This window comes from Macaca mulatta, chromosome 15, assembly GCF_049350105.2.
Source record: "Macaca mulatta isolate MMU2019108-1 chromosome 15, T2T-MMU8v2.0, whole genome shotgun sequence".
Classification (NCBI taxonomy): Eukaryota; Metazoa; Chordata; class Mammalia; order Primates; family Cercopithecidae; genus Macaca; species Macaca mulatta.
The window spans coordinates 19,942,408-19,956,817 of NC_133420.1; the positions used below are offsets into that span (position 1 = coordinate 19,942,408).

General features: G+C 53.6%; 1 protein-coding gene and 1 long non-coding RNA gene across 29 annotated transcripts in view; one reads left to right on the forward strand and one right to left on the reverse strand.

Moving 5' to 3' along the window:
• Positions 1 to 14,410, forward strand: part of SH2D3C (SH2 domain containing 3C) — a 51,173-nt gene that overhangs the window by 18,265 nt on the left and 18,498 nt on the right. For 9 of the 28 annotated variants that reach the window (XR_013405445.1, XM_028834789.2, XM_028834788.2 and 6 more), the window contains one exon: positions 6,981 to 7,020. The exons of 3 other annotated variants lie outside the window; for them this stretch is intronic. Coding sequence is in view for 10 of the 25 variants with exons in the window: in XM_028834789.2 (XP_028690622.2) it covers positions 6,981 to 7,020 (40 nt within the window). In the remaining 15 variants the exon portion in view is untranslated. Of the gene's footprint in view, positions 1 to 114; positions 266 to 6,119; positions 6,689 to 6,980; positions 7,021 to 13,597; positions 13,794 to 14,283; positions 14,359 to 14,410 lie in introns of those variants that run through there. 16 more of the 28 variants (XM_077967656.1, XM_077967637.1, XM_077967655.1 and 13 more) reach the window with 8 other exon arrangements.
• On the reverse strand, positions 5,023 to 14,343 carry LOC144335049 (uncharacterized). Its single transcript, XR_013405485.1, has 3 exons — positions 14,149 to 14,343; positions 13,960 to 14,051; positions 5,023 to 7,752 (listed from the first exon to the last, which is right to left on the reverse strand). It is a non-coding gene; the product is annotated as an uncharacterized LOC144335049 (long non-coding RNA).

Consider the following 14,410-nt stretch of genomic DNA (forward strand, 5'->3'; position numbering starts at 1 on the left):
TTTGAGACAGGGTCTCATTCTGTTGCCTAGGCTGGAGTGCAGTGGCTCGATCATAGCTTGTGGCAGCCTTGAACTTTTAGGATAATCTGATTGCTGTTCTGTGTCGCTTTTTAGTGCCTCATCTGAGTGTCCTTTGCCTCCCACCTGAAGATCCAAGCTCCGACCCTCACTCCCAAGGGGCTGTTTGGAAGGAAACGGAGACTTGAGAACCAGGGGTACCCTGTGTTGCCCCTGCCACAGACCTGGTGCCAGGCACTGAAAACAGGCCAGGATATTCCCCCACCCCCCACCCCATTTCCTTTTGGAATGTTGATTCTGGTCCAGGAATTCCCAACTCTCCCCAGAGTCCCACGACCCTCTCGGCCCTGCAGGGTGACGTCAGCTGCCGGGCATCTGGTAGCGATTACCCACCAGGGGAGGGGGTCGTGGTGGGCCCCGTCTGTGCAGCCTCTTCAGGCTCTGGGAGGCTGGTCCTTGTCTTCCGAAGGGGCCCAGCTGCTCCTGGCTCTCATTTCCTGTGGAGACTTTCTCACAGTCCTTGAGACCCCCGGACGCCTTGGGCTGTGGGAACTGGGCTGGTTTGGGAAGGATGGGCTGTTCCCCCGATCCCTAGCTGGATCCACATCCCCCCAAACCCTCAGGGGACCCTGTTGCAGGCTGCTGGACCTGTGTGGGGTGAGGGCTGGGGAGGATAGGGGTCAGGTACAGCAGTAGCTCAGAGGCCCACTGACTGTGTGACTTTGAGCAAGTCCCTTTTCCTCTCTGAGCCTTAGTTTCCCCATCAGTAAATTGGGGACAATGACAGCAGCTGCTTCATAGAGTCACTGTGAGGATGGGATATGTCAGGTAAAGCATTTATTCTGGGCTTGGCCCAAGTAAGTACCAGTAAACAGGAGCTACTCATGCTGTAGAAGGGGAAACTGAGGCCTGATGAGAGGGACTTGCCCAGAGCCACGCCACTTCCTACCTCTCAGCTGAGGGCCCGCTCAGGCTCCACCCCATTTCCTCTTCCTGACATTGGTTCTGGGCTCTGGTTGAAATGTTATTTTTTTGTTCGTCTGTTTCTTTGCCTTCCCTCTCTAGCTTCTCCTCCTCTCCACCCAGAAATGGCTCCCAATATCTGGGAGGGGGGGTCCACCCATGTAAGGAACAGAGCAGAGAATTAGACATCAGGCCAACTGGTTCTAGTCTGAGCAGCTGCATGCCCTGGGTCAAGTTACAAACTTCAGTTTTCTCCGCTGTAAAATGGGGCTTCGAGATCACAGGCATTCCATCAGCCGCCAGCGCTCGGTAGATGCCTTTTGTTTTCACTCTCTTCTTTGGCAGGTTTTGAGACTCGGGTGGCAGCTCTCAGGGCCCAGCATCCTCAGCTCTGCCCTGGGAAGAATGGCCTTCTCCTCACAGGGCTGTCGCCCGTCCTGAGCTCCTGCTGGACATCCCAGCCTGCTCAGGAAGACTGAGGGCTCCAGACGGTGGAGAGGGAGCAGGATGTGCTGGACACAATAGTGGCCCATCTTGGGGAGTGGGGCAGGACTAAAGCCAAGAATCATCCTGGCAGGGAATCCCACAGGCCCCATGGCTGGTATCCTGGGCGAGATGGGGCTTTCCACCCAGCTCTCTTTGCCCAGGGCCTTTAAGGACTGAGAAGCTCAGAGCGGGCAGGTGCCTGTTGCTTCTCTGCAGTGGGTGAGTGAAGATGGGCATGAAGGAAGGAGTGAAGATGGGCGTGAAGGAAGGAAAGAGGCTGGGCACAGGGCTCACGCCTGTAACCCCAGCACTTTGGGAGGCCAAGGCAGGTGGATCACCTGAGGTCAGGAGTTCAAGATGAGCCCGGCCAACGTGGTGAAACCCCATCTCTACTAAAAATACAAAAACTGGCCGGGCGTGGTGGCACGCACTTGTAGTCTCAGCTACTTAGGAGGCTGAGGCAAGAGAATCACTTGAACCCGGGAGGCGGAAGTTGCAGTGAGCCGAGATCATGACACTGCACTCCTGGGCAACAAAGCAAGACTCCATCTCAAAAAAAAAAAAAAAAAAAAAGGGAGGAAAGCAACTTCAGCCCAGCCCCCCAGGAGGGGCAGGGTGGGAGGGTGGCCGATATTCGTGGATAGAGGCTGGGACAGCAAGAGGAACCCCACATGGGCCAGGGAACTTGCACCCCTCCTTCTCATGCCCTTCTGGGGAGGTAGTTATACTGTGCCCACTTTACAGATGAGGAAGTTGGGCTTCAGAGAGGGAAGGCAGGGAGCCAGGGATCGGGGGCAGGGGAAAAGCTGAGAGGCAGGTGGCAGAGCTTGGGGAGGTCTCCACTTGAGGACATATGTCCAGGCCTCAAGGCCCAAGGGAACAGACGGGGACAGAGAGCAGACAGGCCTCTGCAGAGGACCAGGCCACCATCATGAAAGAGGGCCAGGGTGGGGCAGGACGGCAGCCTCTCCCCACCCCTTCTCCTACAGGGCCTCTCGGGGAACGTCACCCTTCCTTCTGGCCCAGGATGAAGGCCCTGAAGGTAAAGCTTAGATTTAAACATGCATTGGGGGAAAAGAAGGATAATGGGCTTTAATTACTGCTCATTAATCCAATTAATTAAGCTAATATATGCAGTAAGTGGTATCAGTTATCAGAACAAATCAGTTAATACAGGCAGTGAAAGAGGTTGGTTATTTAAATAATTAATGCTGATGATTAATGGGACTGATTTAGCTCAATTGTCACTATTATTTATTAATTGATTTCACCACTAGTACGGCAGGAGAAGTCTCTTTTAGGTTTGTAAAATGAGGAATAAAGGAATTAATTAGTGGAGCTGAGTTTTACAAATGGATGCTTTGATTCCTGGATTTGATCATTACAGTGGGAGGGAGAGTTTTCTAGAAATCCCCAAGCAAACTGAACTCTGAAGGCTGCGTAGGAATGACCAACCCTAGCCAAAAGGGAGAGAGGACATTCCAGGCAGAGGGAACAGCACGTACAAAGGCCCTGAGGCTGCAGGGGGTCGAGCTCTTTGGAGGAAGTTTGAGAAGGCCAGAGTGCAAGGAAGGGAGAAGAGAGAGAAGGGATTTGACCAGCAGAGGCTGGGTCACAGATGGCCCAGCCAGGAGGACTAGACTTTGTCCTCAGGGCTGCAGGGGGCTGCTGTGACACTCATTTACTCATTCATTCATTCATTCAAAAAAATATATTTACTAAGTTCCTGATGGTTCCTAACATTGTCTAGACAGAAACATAAACCCTTGTCCTCGTGGGGCTGACATTGTAGTGAGAGGAGCTAGTCATTACATGAGAGGAAATGTGTGCTAAGTCAGATGAGGGGTCAGGGCAAAATTAAGCAGGGAAGGGAATGTGGGAGTTGGGGAAGATCACACTTTCAGAAAGGGTGGCCAGAAGGCCTTGCTGAGAAGGGGACATTTCAGTGAAGAACTGAAGGAGGGGCTGGGTGTGGTCGCTCACACCTGTAATCCCAACACTTTGGGAGGCTGAGATGGGAGGATCACTCCAGCCAGGAGGTCGAGGCTATGGTGGCCATGATCTCACCACTGCATCCCAGCCTAAACGATAGAGCGAGACTCTGTCTCAAAAAAAAAAAAAAAGAAGAAGAACTGAAGGGCCAGGCATGGTGGCTCATGCCTGTAATCCCAGCACTTTTTGGGAGGCTGAGGCAGGCAGGTCACCTGAGATCAGGAGTTCAAGACCAACCTGGCCAACATGGCGAAACCCCGTCTCTGCTAAAAATACAAAAAATTAGCCCGGCGTGGTGGTGGTCACCTGTAATCCCACCTACTTGGGAGGCTGAGGCAGGAGAATTGCTTGGACACGGGAGGCGGAGGTTGCAGTCAGCCAAGATCGCGCCACTGCACTCTAGCCTGGGCGATGGAGTGAGACTCCGTCTCAACAACAACAACAACAGCCAAGAGCATGAGGGAGGGAACCCAGGGGATGTCTGGAGGAAAATATTCCAGGCAGCGGGAATAGGAAGTGCAAAGACCCTGAGGTGGGGCGGGGGAGATGGAGCAGCGCGGGTGAGGAGGAATGTCATGGGCCATGAGGTCAGTGTGCAAGGCTGTTTCCAAGACCTTGGCTCTTACTGTAAGTGAAGCTGGGGGCCACGCAAGTGGGTTGGAGCAGAGGAAAGCTGTGATCTGACTTGCATTTGAACAGTACTGCTGTGGCTGCTGTGCGGGGAGAATAGGTCGCAGGGACACAGATGGAGGCAGGAAGGCCAGGGGGAGGTGGTGGTGATAGTCCAGGCAAGTGATGGTAGCAGATCGTAACTGGGCATGGTCATTGTGTCTTGGACATGTCAGAGTGTTGTAGCGCCACCCTGTGGTGAGGCCATGGGGTGGAAGAGTGGCCCCAGAGCCTCAGCTTCCCTGACCTGGGCCTCTGCCCTAAGCACCCCTATAGGCTCTGGCCACCCTAGTCAGGCCTGATCTCTTGTGCAGGAACCCTGTCTCCAAGGCTCTACCCCTGTTCCAGAGCCCGAGGGGAAGTACAGGAAGCAGGAGGAAGCGCTGGGTTGATCCAGTGTCCTGGCCGATTTGTTCCCAGCAGTGGGAGGATTTCCGGGCCTGAATAGCAGGAAATGTTGGGATGGGACGCCTCACCCGGGAAGAGTGGGCGGAGGTGGATGGGGGAGGGGTCCCTACTGTAGCTCACTCCACTGCTGCTGGACAGAGAGCCCAAAAGCCTACTGTTGCTGGGCTGTAGCTTGAGGAACTGTGGTTGGATACCAGCTAGGGCTTTCTAGGAGAGAAGATTAGCGATGAAGAATCCTAGAATGTTAGAACAGGGAGGGCTATCAGACAACGTCTCAAGGAGGAGGAGCTTTTGGCCTTAGGATTGGGGGAACCCAAAATTTTATTTTTTATCTCGGCTTCCTTTTTTTTTGAAATATGAAGCTCCTGTATTTGAGGAGGTGGTCCAATATTTGACCTCCCCTCCCCATTTTGCAGATGAGAAGGCTGAGGCCTTTCTTAGCCAGAAAATCTGGGCCCAACCTAACAAAATTAATGATGACAGCGATTAACAATTAACGTTGACTGTTTACTATTCATGCATCCCTTTAAGCAATATTGCTTTCTTTCAACCTCTTCTTCTTGGGTTCAAGTGATTCTCTTGCCTCAGCGTCCCAAGTAACCGAGATTACAGGCGTTCGCTGCCACACCCGGCTAATTTTTCTTTAAGCAATATTTCTTGAGCTCCTGCAGGCACTATGTTGGGGACTGGGTCTCAATGGTGAATTAGACAAAGTCAACACTTTCATAAGGGCATCAGATAATTAAGTCAGCAATTAAATATAAAGTGGCCATTTCAGGCAGAAATTGCAAAAATTGAAAATAAAGTAGGATTGGGAACACAGAGTGAAGAAACGAGGGACTATTCGAGGTGGGGAGGTCAGGGAAGGCTTCTCCAAAGAGGTGACATTAAGCAAAGCCCTGAATAAAGAGGGAGGAGGGACAAGCTTCATGAAGCCCTTGGGGAAGAGCATTCCACGCAGAGGGAACAGCAAGAGCGAAGGCCCTGTGGCCGGAACAAGTTGCCAAGGAGGGTGGGGCAGAGGCAGAATAAGGGACAGGAGGTGCAAGGGAGACAGGCTGGAGAGGTGGCGGGGTGGCTGTTGGGTACCAGCAGGCCACACAGGACCTTGTGGGTTAGGGAACAGATGAGCCAATTTTTGCCTGTTTTTCTGGCATAATCATGGTACCCTCTTTATTCTTGCAAAGGAAGAAAAGTTCTGGTTTGGATGATAAATTGCACGGCCGCAGAGAGGAGTTTAGATTGTGTTCTTCTAGAGATGGGAGCCGGTGAAAGGCTGAGGATGGTGTGTGTGCCATGATCTGCTTAGGTTGTAAGCTTGGGCGCCTTCTGGTCTCAGGGCAGAAGCTGACTGTGGGTGAGAGTGGACATGGAGCCCGAGGGAAGGCTCCTCTGCTCCACCGGAGACACGAGGGTGGCCCTACTGTGGGGACGGGGTGGACATGCGGAGAAGATTCTGACGGTGGAGCGGCAGGATTTCCTGCTGGACTGGGTGTGGAGCTGAATGGAAGAGAAGGGGCACAAAGGACCATATGGTTTTTGGCTAAAGTGGCAGGAAAGAGGAAACTGACATCAGCTGAGCTGGGGAAGATGGGGAGGGGGCGGGGTGGAGCCACAGTTCTGCTTTGGATACAACAAGTTGGAGATAGCCTTCAGATATCCAAGGGGAGGCGTCCAGGAGGTAGTTGGGTTTCCAAGTCTGGGGATGGAGGGGCAGGTCTAGGCTGCCTGAGGGTAGGGGTAGCATTTAAGGCAGTGCAGTTGGGGGGAGTGGTTCATGGTGGCCCTCAGGAAGCAGGAAGGAAAAATAGCCACCTCTGGCCTCTGGTCGCTCCAGGCTCTCCACTCTGGGGGCGGAATCAATTCCGCAGCCCTCTAGCACCGGCAGTGGCTCCGCAGTGTGCTTGGCAGTGGCCGTGACTAGGTCACTCTACCCTAGGAAGTGAGCGCAGGGTAGGAGGACAGGGGCTGATCCCCAGCCTGGGGCCCTCCAGGGTTTAGAGTCAGGGATGATGGGGGTGGGGTGGGAGGAGGGGGTGGGGTGGGAGGAGGGGGTGGGTAAGGCAGAGAGAAGAAGAAGAAAACCAGGGAAGCATAGTGTCCGTAGTCCAGTGAAGACAGTGGTTCGGGAAGCAGGCTCCATAATAAGCAGGTAACGTTCATTAAGCCCTGAGTCCTCCAGTCAAAGTCATTAGGCAGAGACTGTCATTATTCCTGATTTACAGATACGAAATGCAGGCTCAGAGAGGTGAAGGGACTTGCTTAGGGGTGCACAGCTGGAAAGTGGAGGAGCCAGGCCAGCTGATAAGTGCCCCCTCCTGCCTTCAGGGTGAGCCTGCTGGGGTCCCAAGGGCCAGGTGCTGGCCCCAGGCAGGCAGGCAAGAGACTGGCATCTGGGGAGCCAAGCAGGGCTGGGGATGCTCACTTGTCTCCTCTCCTTCCAGGGCTGCTGGAGAGCCGGAGGCTGGCGGCGACTATGTGAAGGTAGGAGGGGCTGGGCCAGGGGTTGGTCAGAGGACACTGAAGGTCTCAGAGCCTGTTCCATTACGGGTGGGCAGAGCCCTTCCTCAATCAAGCCTTGTTAGGAGCCAGACCTCACTGTGTATTCCCCGGGAGGGGAGGTTCTCGGAGTCGAGGCAGCATTTGGATCCAGTTTCATTCTCCGCACCTTCTTCCTACACCAGCCATTCTTCTCTCCTGGCCCCAAACTCAGGGCATCCCAGTATTTGATATCATCTGACCCCACCCACTTGCCAGCTGGATGGGTCCCCAACAGTGTCCCTGTGTGAAGGATGCAGCCTTCCAATCCCACCCAATCTTTGTGCACCTACTGTGTGCTGTCTCTGGGAGCAGGGAGCAGGAGAGGATGACTCAGTTTTTTATCGCAGATAATGGGCACAGCTCGGATTTATCCAAAGCTTAATTTATCCTGGGCACTGGGAACACGGAAATACAGTTTTGGCAGAGCACGGTGGCTCATGCTTGTAATCCCAGCACTTTGGGAGGCCAAGGTGGGTGGATCACCTGAGGTCAGGAGCTCAGGACCAGTCTGGCCAGCATGATGAAACCCTTTGTCTACTAAAAATACAAAAAATTAGCCAGATATGGTGGTGCGTGCCTGTAATCTCAGCTACTCAGGAAACTGAGGCAGGAGAATTGCTTGAACCCAGGAGGCAGAGGTTGTAGTGAGCTGAGATTGCGCCACTGCACCCCAGCCTGGGGAAAAAAAAAAGCAAATGCAGTTTTGAAATAACAATGATAGTAATAATCATAATCATAAATAACATATTGAGTGCCTACTGTGTGCAGACCCTGTGCTGGCTGCTAGACACTGGAGGAGAGGCATTCTTTACATGAGAGATCTTTGATTCTCTCCCTCATCACTGGGTAGGGAGAGCCTTCTTGTGCCCATTTACGGATGGGAAACTTGAGGTCCAGAGAAGTGCAGTGACTTGCCCTGGTCACATTACTTTTTTTTTTTCTTTTTTTTTTTATACTGTAAGTTCTGGGGTAACATGTTCATGTGCAGAACATGCAGGTTTGTTACATAGGTATACACGTGCCATGGTGGTTGGCTGCACCCATCAAGCCATGATCTACATTAGGTATTTTTCTTAATGCTCTCCCTCCCCTAGCCCCCTACCCCGCATACTTTTAATGGTGAAAACCACAGTTACTTTTACACCAACCTGATATTATGAGGAAGAACTGGGATTACACCCCGAGTTTGATGCCAGGACTATAGCCAAAGCCCTTGGCCTTCTACCCCCAGGAGCCCCTACCCTGAGCAAGGCCCTGTGCCGAGTACTGAGAATAGGCAGAGGGCAAGGAGCACCAGGCCCTGAATTCAAAGGGCTCCTGGTCCAGGTGGGACCCACGGAAGAATCATACAGTGCTTTGCGCTTGATTTTTGCAATCCATCAGATCCAACTTTTATTTTTATTATTATTTTTTAAGAGATGGGATCTCTCTGTCTCTCACTGCAGCCTTGTGCTCCTGGGCTCAAGCAATCCTCCCACCTTAGCCTCCTAAGTCCCTGGGACTACATGTGTGTGCCACTGCTAATTTAAAGAGATGGAGTCTCACTCTGTCGCCCAGGCTGGAGCACGGTGGCGCGATCTCGGCTCACTGCAAGCTCTACCTCCCAGGTTCACACCATTCTCCTGCCTCAGCCTCCCGAGTAGCTGGGACTACAGGCACCTGCCACCACACCCAGCTAATTTTTTGTATTTTTAGTAGAGACGGAGTTTCACCGTGTTAGCCAGGATGGTCTTGATCTACTGACCTCATGATCTGCCTGCCTTGGCCTCCTAAGGTGCTGGGATTACAGGCGTGAGCCACCACGCCCAGCCAAAAAAAAAATTTTTTTTTTACAGATGGGGTCTCACTATGTTGCCCAGGTGGTCTCAAATGCCTGGCCTCAAGTGATCTTCCTGCCTCAGTCTCCCAAAGTGCTGGGAATACAAACATGAGTGACCACGCCTAGCAGATCCAAATTTTAGTCCCGTCAAAACAAGATGTGCCAGGCGCAGTGGCTCAGGCTAGGCGCAGTGGCTCATGCCTGTAATCCCAGCACTTTGGGAGGCCGAGGCAGGCAGATCACCTGAGGTCAGCAGTTTGGGACCAGGCTGGCCAACATGGCGAAATCCCGTCTCTACTAGAAATACAAAAATCAGCCAGACGTGGTGGCACATGCCTGTAATCCCAGCTACTGGGGAGGCTGAGGCAGGAAATTTCCTTGAACCCAGGAGGCAGAGGTTGCAGTGACTCGAGATAGTACCACTGTACTCTAGCCTGGGCGACTGAGCAAGACTCAATCTCAAAAAAGAAAAAAAAAAAAGCATGATGTAGGCTGATATAAAAAACCCCACAAAACTAAAAAACAAATTTTAGTCTGAGATCTGCCACTTACTTGCCACTGGCTTTGGGTGTGGCATCGCCTCCCTGAGCCTGTGTTTGACTATGTGAAATGGTAACAAGGGTGCCTCCAACCCAGGGTTGCTATGGCTTCAGGGAGCCCATGGCCATGAGTGGGGGACCTAGGCCTGGAACAGCGTGGGCTGGTCTAGCTCCTCACCACAGGGACATTTCATCACCCTGAGATGCTACCTGCACAACTCTATGTAAGTGACTAGTAATGGAGCAGCGTGGGAAGTCCTCAGCTTGCTGCCCCCTCACCATCACCAGAAGCTGTGGGAGCTCCAGACGTGGGGGATGACTTTCAGCTGGGGAGCTGGGGAGCTGGAGATCAAGGAAAGCTTTCTGGAGGAGGAGGCATTGGAGCCAGGCCATTGCAGTTGACTGGGAACATTCACTGAGATCTCTCCATGAGTGAAATGCTAGAGGCCGGGCGCGGTGGCTCAAGCCTGTAATCCCAGCACTTTGGGAGGCCGAGACGGGTGGATCACTAGGTCAGGAGATCGAGACCATCCTGGCTAACACGGCGAAACCCCGTCTCTACTAAAAACACAAAAAATTAGCCGGGCGAGGTGGCGGCGCCTGTGGTCCCAGCTACTTGGGAGGCTGAGGCAGGAGAATGGCGGGAACCCGGGAGGTGGAGCTTGCAGTGAGCTGAGATCTGGCCACTGCACTCCAGCCTGGGTGACAGAGCGAGACTCCGTCTCAGAAAAAAAAAAAAAAAAGAAATGCTAGAAAGGAGACAAAGTTAAGCAGAGATGGGTAGGAGAGTTGTCCCGGCAGAGGCAGGAGTGTGGACAAAGTCAGAAAGTAAACTGCGTGAGCCCAGAAACAGAGTCTAGGGTAGGAGCAAGTCTAGCAGAAGTTCCAGAACCCTTATGCCACTGTGGGAGGGAGGACCTGGGGAAAACTAACACCAAAGGCAGTGGGTGGAATGCAGGGGGCATATTTCAGCATCCCACAGACCCCAGCTGCCTGTAAGGTGGTGAGATCCCTGTGAAGAATGTTAGCTTTATATTTTTTCCTATAGTTTATTTTTAGGGGTTAAAAATGTAGGGGTTTTTTTGGTTTGTTTTGTTTTAAACATTGTAAAATAAGTAATATCTACTCAGTAGAACTGATTAAACAGTCTCCCAAAGGACAAAGTCAAAGGAATGTTAATTTTAGTTTCAAGACTCAGATGAGGTTCTGGGCGCAGTGGTTCATGCCTGTAATCCCAGCAGTTGGGAGGCCGAGGTGGGAGGGTCATTTAAGGCTAGGAGTTCGAGACCAGCCTGGGCAACTTAGCAAGATCCTGTCTCTACAAAAAATATATAAAAATTAGCTGGGAAGGCCAGGTGAGGTGGCTTACACCTGTAATACCAGCACTTTGGGGGACTTGGGCCTTGGAATTGGGAGGCCAAGGCCGGCGAATCACTTGAGGCCACGAGTTTGAGACCAGCCTAGCCAAGATAGTGAAACCCCGCTACTAAAAATACAAAAAATTGACCGGGCACCGTGGCTCACGCCTGTAATCCCAGCACTTTGGGAGGCCGAGGCGGGTGGATCATGAGGTCAGGAGATCGAGACCATCCTGGCTAACACGGTGAAACCCCATCTCTACTAAAAAAAGATATAAAAAAGATATCCAGGTGCACTATTGTAATCCCAGCTCCTCAGGAGAATGAGGCAGCAGAATTGCTTGAATCTGGGAATTGGAGGTTGCAGTGAGCTGAGATCTTGCCACTGCACTCCAGTCTGGGCAATGGAGTGAGATTTCATCTCAAAATAATAATAATAATAATAATAATAGTGGCCGGGCGCGGTGGCTCACGCCTGTAATCCCAGCACTTTGGGAGGCCGAGGCAGGCAGATCACAAGGTCAGGAGATCGAGACCATCCTGGTGAACACGGTGAAACCCCGTCTCTACTACAAATACCAAAAAAATTAGCCCTGCGTGGTGGTGGGCACCTGTAGTCCCAGCTTCTTGGGAGGCTGAGGCAGGAGAATGGCGTGAACCCGGGAGGTGACGGAGCTGGCAGTGAGTGGAGATCGTGCCACTGCACTCCAGCCTGAGAGACAGAGCGAGACTCCATCTCAAAAAAAAAAAAAATAATAATAATAATAGTAATCTGGATATGGTGGTGCATGCCTGTAATCCCAGCTACTAGGAACTACTTGGGTGGCTGAGGCATGAGAATCACTTGAACCCAGGAGGCAGAGGCTGCAGTGAGCAGAGATTGAGCCACTGCACTCCAACCTGGGTGACAGAGTGAGACTGTGTCTTGAAAAAAAAGAATTAGCTGAGTGTGGTGGTGCGCGCCTGTAGTTCCAGCTACTTGGGAGGCTGAGGCAAGAGAATTGCTTGAGCCCAGGAGGTCAATGCTGTGATTACGCCACTGTGCTCCAGCCTGGCCTACAGAGGGATACCCTGCCTCTTTAAAAAAAAAAAAAAAAAAAAAAAAAAGTCAAATGAGGGTTAAAAGGAATCAATAGTTGGGTTCCAAAAGCCCCCTCTTAGGCTGGGCGTGGTGGCTCATGCCTGTAATACCAGCACTTTGGGAGGCCGAGGCGGGCGGATCACTTGAGGTCAAGAGTTCAAGACCAGCCTGGCCAACATGGTGAAACCCCATCTCTACGAAAAGAAAAAAAAAATTAACCAAGCATAGTGGCGCACACCTGTAATCCCAGCTACTCGGGAAGCTGAGGCATGAGAATTGCTTGAGCCTGGGCAGCCGAAATTGCAGTGAGCCGAGATCACTCCATTCCACTCCAGCCTGGGCAACAAGAACAAAACTCTGTCTCAAAAAAACAAAACCAAAAGCCCCCTCCTACCTTGAGATACTCATCTTTGAGGAGTCAGCTTCCAGAACTGTTTTGTGTATCCTTTGATTCTAAGGAAAGGATTCTTAAATTCCAAGACCATAAAATTCCAGGCTGCTTGTCCAGAGCTTCAGATGTATTTACAGAAAACAAACAAACAACTGAGGCTCAGAGAGGTGGACTCACCCACCTGCGGTCACACAGTCTGTCAGAAGGATTTAGCCTGAGGCCTGACTGATGGGGAATCAGCAATGGCTCCCTTTGCATTGAAGAGTATGTGGTTCTGGGACAAAAAGTCCAGTTTCTTTTTCTTTTTGAGACAGAGTCTTGCTCCATCACCCAGGCTGGAGTGCAGTGGTACAATCTCACCTCACTGCAACCTCTGCCTCCTGGGTTCAAGCGATTCTCATGCCTCAGCCTCCTGAGTAGCTGGGATTACAGGCATGTGCCACCACACCCGGCTAATTTTTTTGTGTTTTTAATAAAGAATTTCACCATGCTGGCCAGACTGGTCTCGAACTCCTGGCCTCAAGTGATCCACTTGCCCTGGCCTCCCAGGGTGCTGGGATTACAGGCGTGAGCCACCATGCCGGGCCAAAAAGTCCAGTTTCTAAGACAGGAAGCTTGAAAATAATAGCGTGCACTTATTGAGCGTTTATTTCATGCCTGGCAACTTACATGCACCAGCTCAGCAAAAGCTTACAAGAGTTCTATGAGGTCAGCCCAGGCTTTAGCTGCGTTTGACAGGTGCATTTTCCACAAGTAAGTCGTAGATCCCAGGGAAGGGGCTGGTGGGAGTGGGCGCACCAGTAGTTAGGGGACAGTTGAACCCAGGCTGCCCCTCTAACCACTGGGCTTTACTGGCTCTCTGCACCCCCAGAGTCTTATCAGTGAACATCCGCGATTCCCAGCAGAGTCCCTGATTCCAAACCAGGGGTGAGAAATCCTGGACTCTGGGAGATTTCCTGAGGCCACAAAGAATTTGGTCGACCACATACAGGGATTTTTCCAGTTTTAGATATGATTTAATTCAAAGTCTCTGCCCGCTCCCGGTCTGTTAGAGGTGCGGCGAGTGGAGGAGGCAGGAACCTCCCTTCGCTGGTCCATGGGTCCCCACCCGATCCCGCTGCCCCGGGTAATACCCTCCTTGGCAGGTCCTCTGCTCCGCGCCCGCAGCTCCAGGCAGCTCGAGCGCGCGGGACTGGAGGGCGGGGGGCGAGGGGCTGGGAGCGGGGGGCGGGCAGAGGGAGGAACAATGGCCCCCTCCCCTCCCCTGACCGGCTAGAGGGTGGGGTCTCCCCGCCCCGCCTCCCCGCTCCTCCCCCGACAAGGCGATGAGGTAATCGCGCCGCTGAGAGGCACGCGCAGCCGGTGCCCAGCCGGTTGGTCCCTGCGCCCCTGCCCCGCCGGCCACCGCCCCCCCACACCGTCCCGGCCTCGGCAGCCCGGCCCCACCATGACCGAGCGGTGCAGCCTGTGGAGCGCCCTGTCGGCAGCCGCTTGCTGCTTCTACCGCGGCTCCTTCGTGCAGGTGCAGGTGAGGGGGCGGCTCGGCCCCCGCCATGCGCGCCGGGTTGGGACCCCGGCCGCTCCGCCCGGGGCCCTAGAGACAGCTGGGGAGCTGCAGTCCTGCGGCGCCCGCCCAGCAGGGTCGGGCCCAGCCGGGCGGGTCAGGGGAGGGGGCGGGGTCGCCCCAGCCTCACCTCTGGGCGCCCAGGCGCTCCGCGGGGTGAGGGTTCGGCGGCCACTCCTGGGACTCCGGGCTGCGGTGGATGCCGGTCCGTTTCTGCCTTCTCTGCAGGAGGGAGAGAGCTGGGGCAGGGGGTACCGGGAGATGGGGTCCCCGGCACCCTGCCGGTCCTCCGCCTGGCACGCTGGCCCTTGCGGCTGACCTGGGCACCCTGGCTCCCCATTGTACCGGGGACGCTGGGCTGGGATCTGAAGGCTGAGTGAGGAGCAGGAAATGCGGGTGATGCTTCGGGTGCCAGGGTTGGGGCCAGAGCACCCGCCACTCTCCCGCCCTCTAGGTGTGCTTGGACATGCCTGGGGCTCAGGTCTCTCCCAGCCCAGCTGGCCGGGCAGTGCAGGACGGCGCCGCGGCGGTGAGAGGGTTAAACGGAAGGGGGTGGAGGGGAGGACCCGGACCCCGCCTCT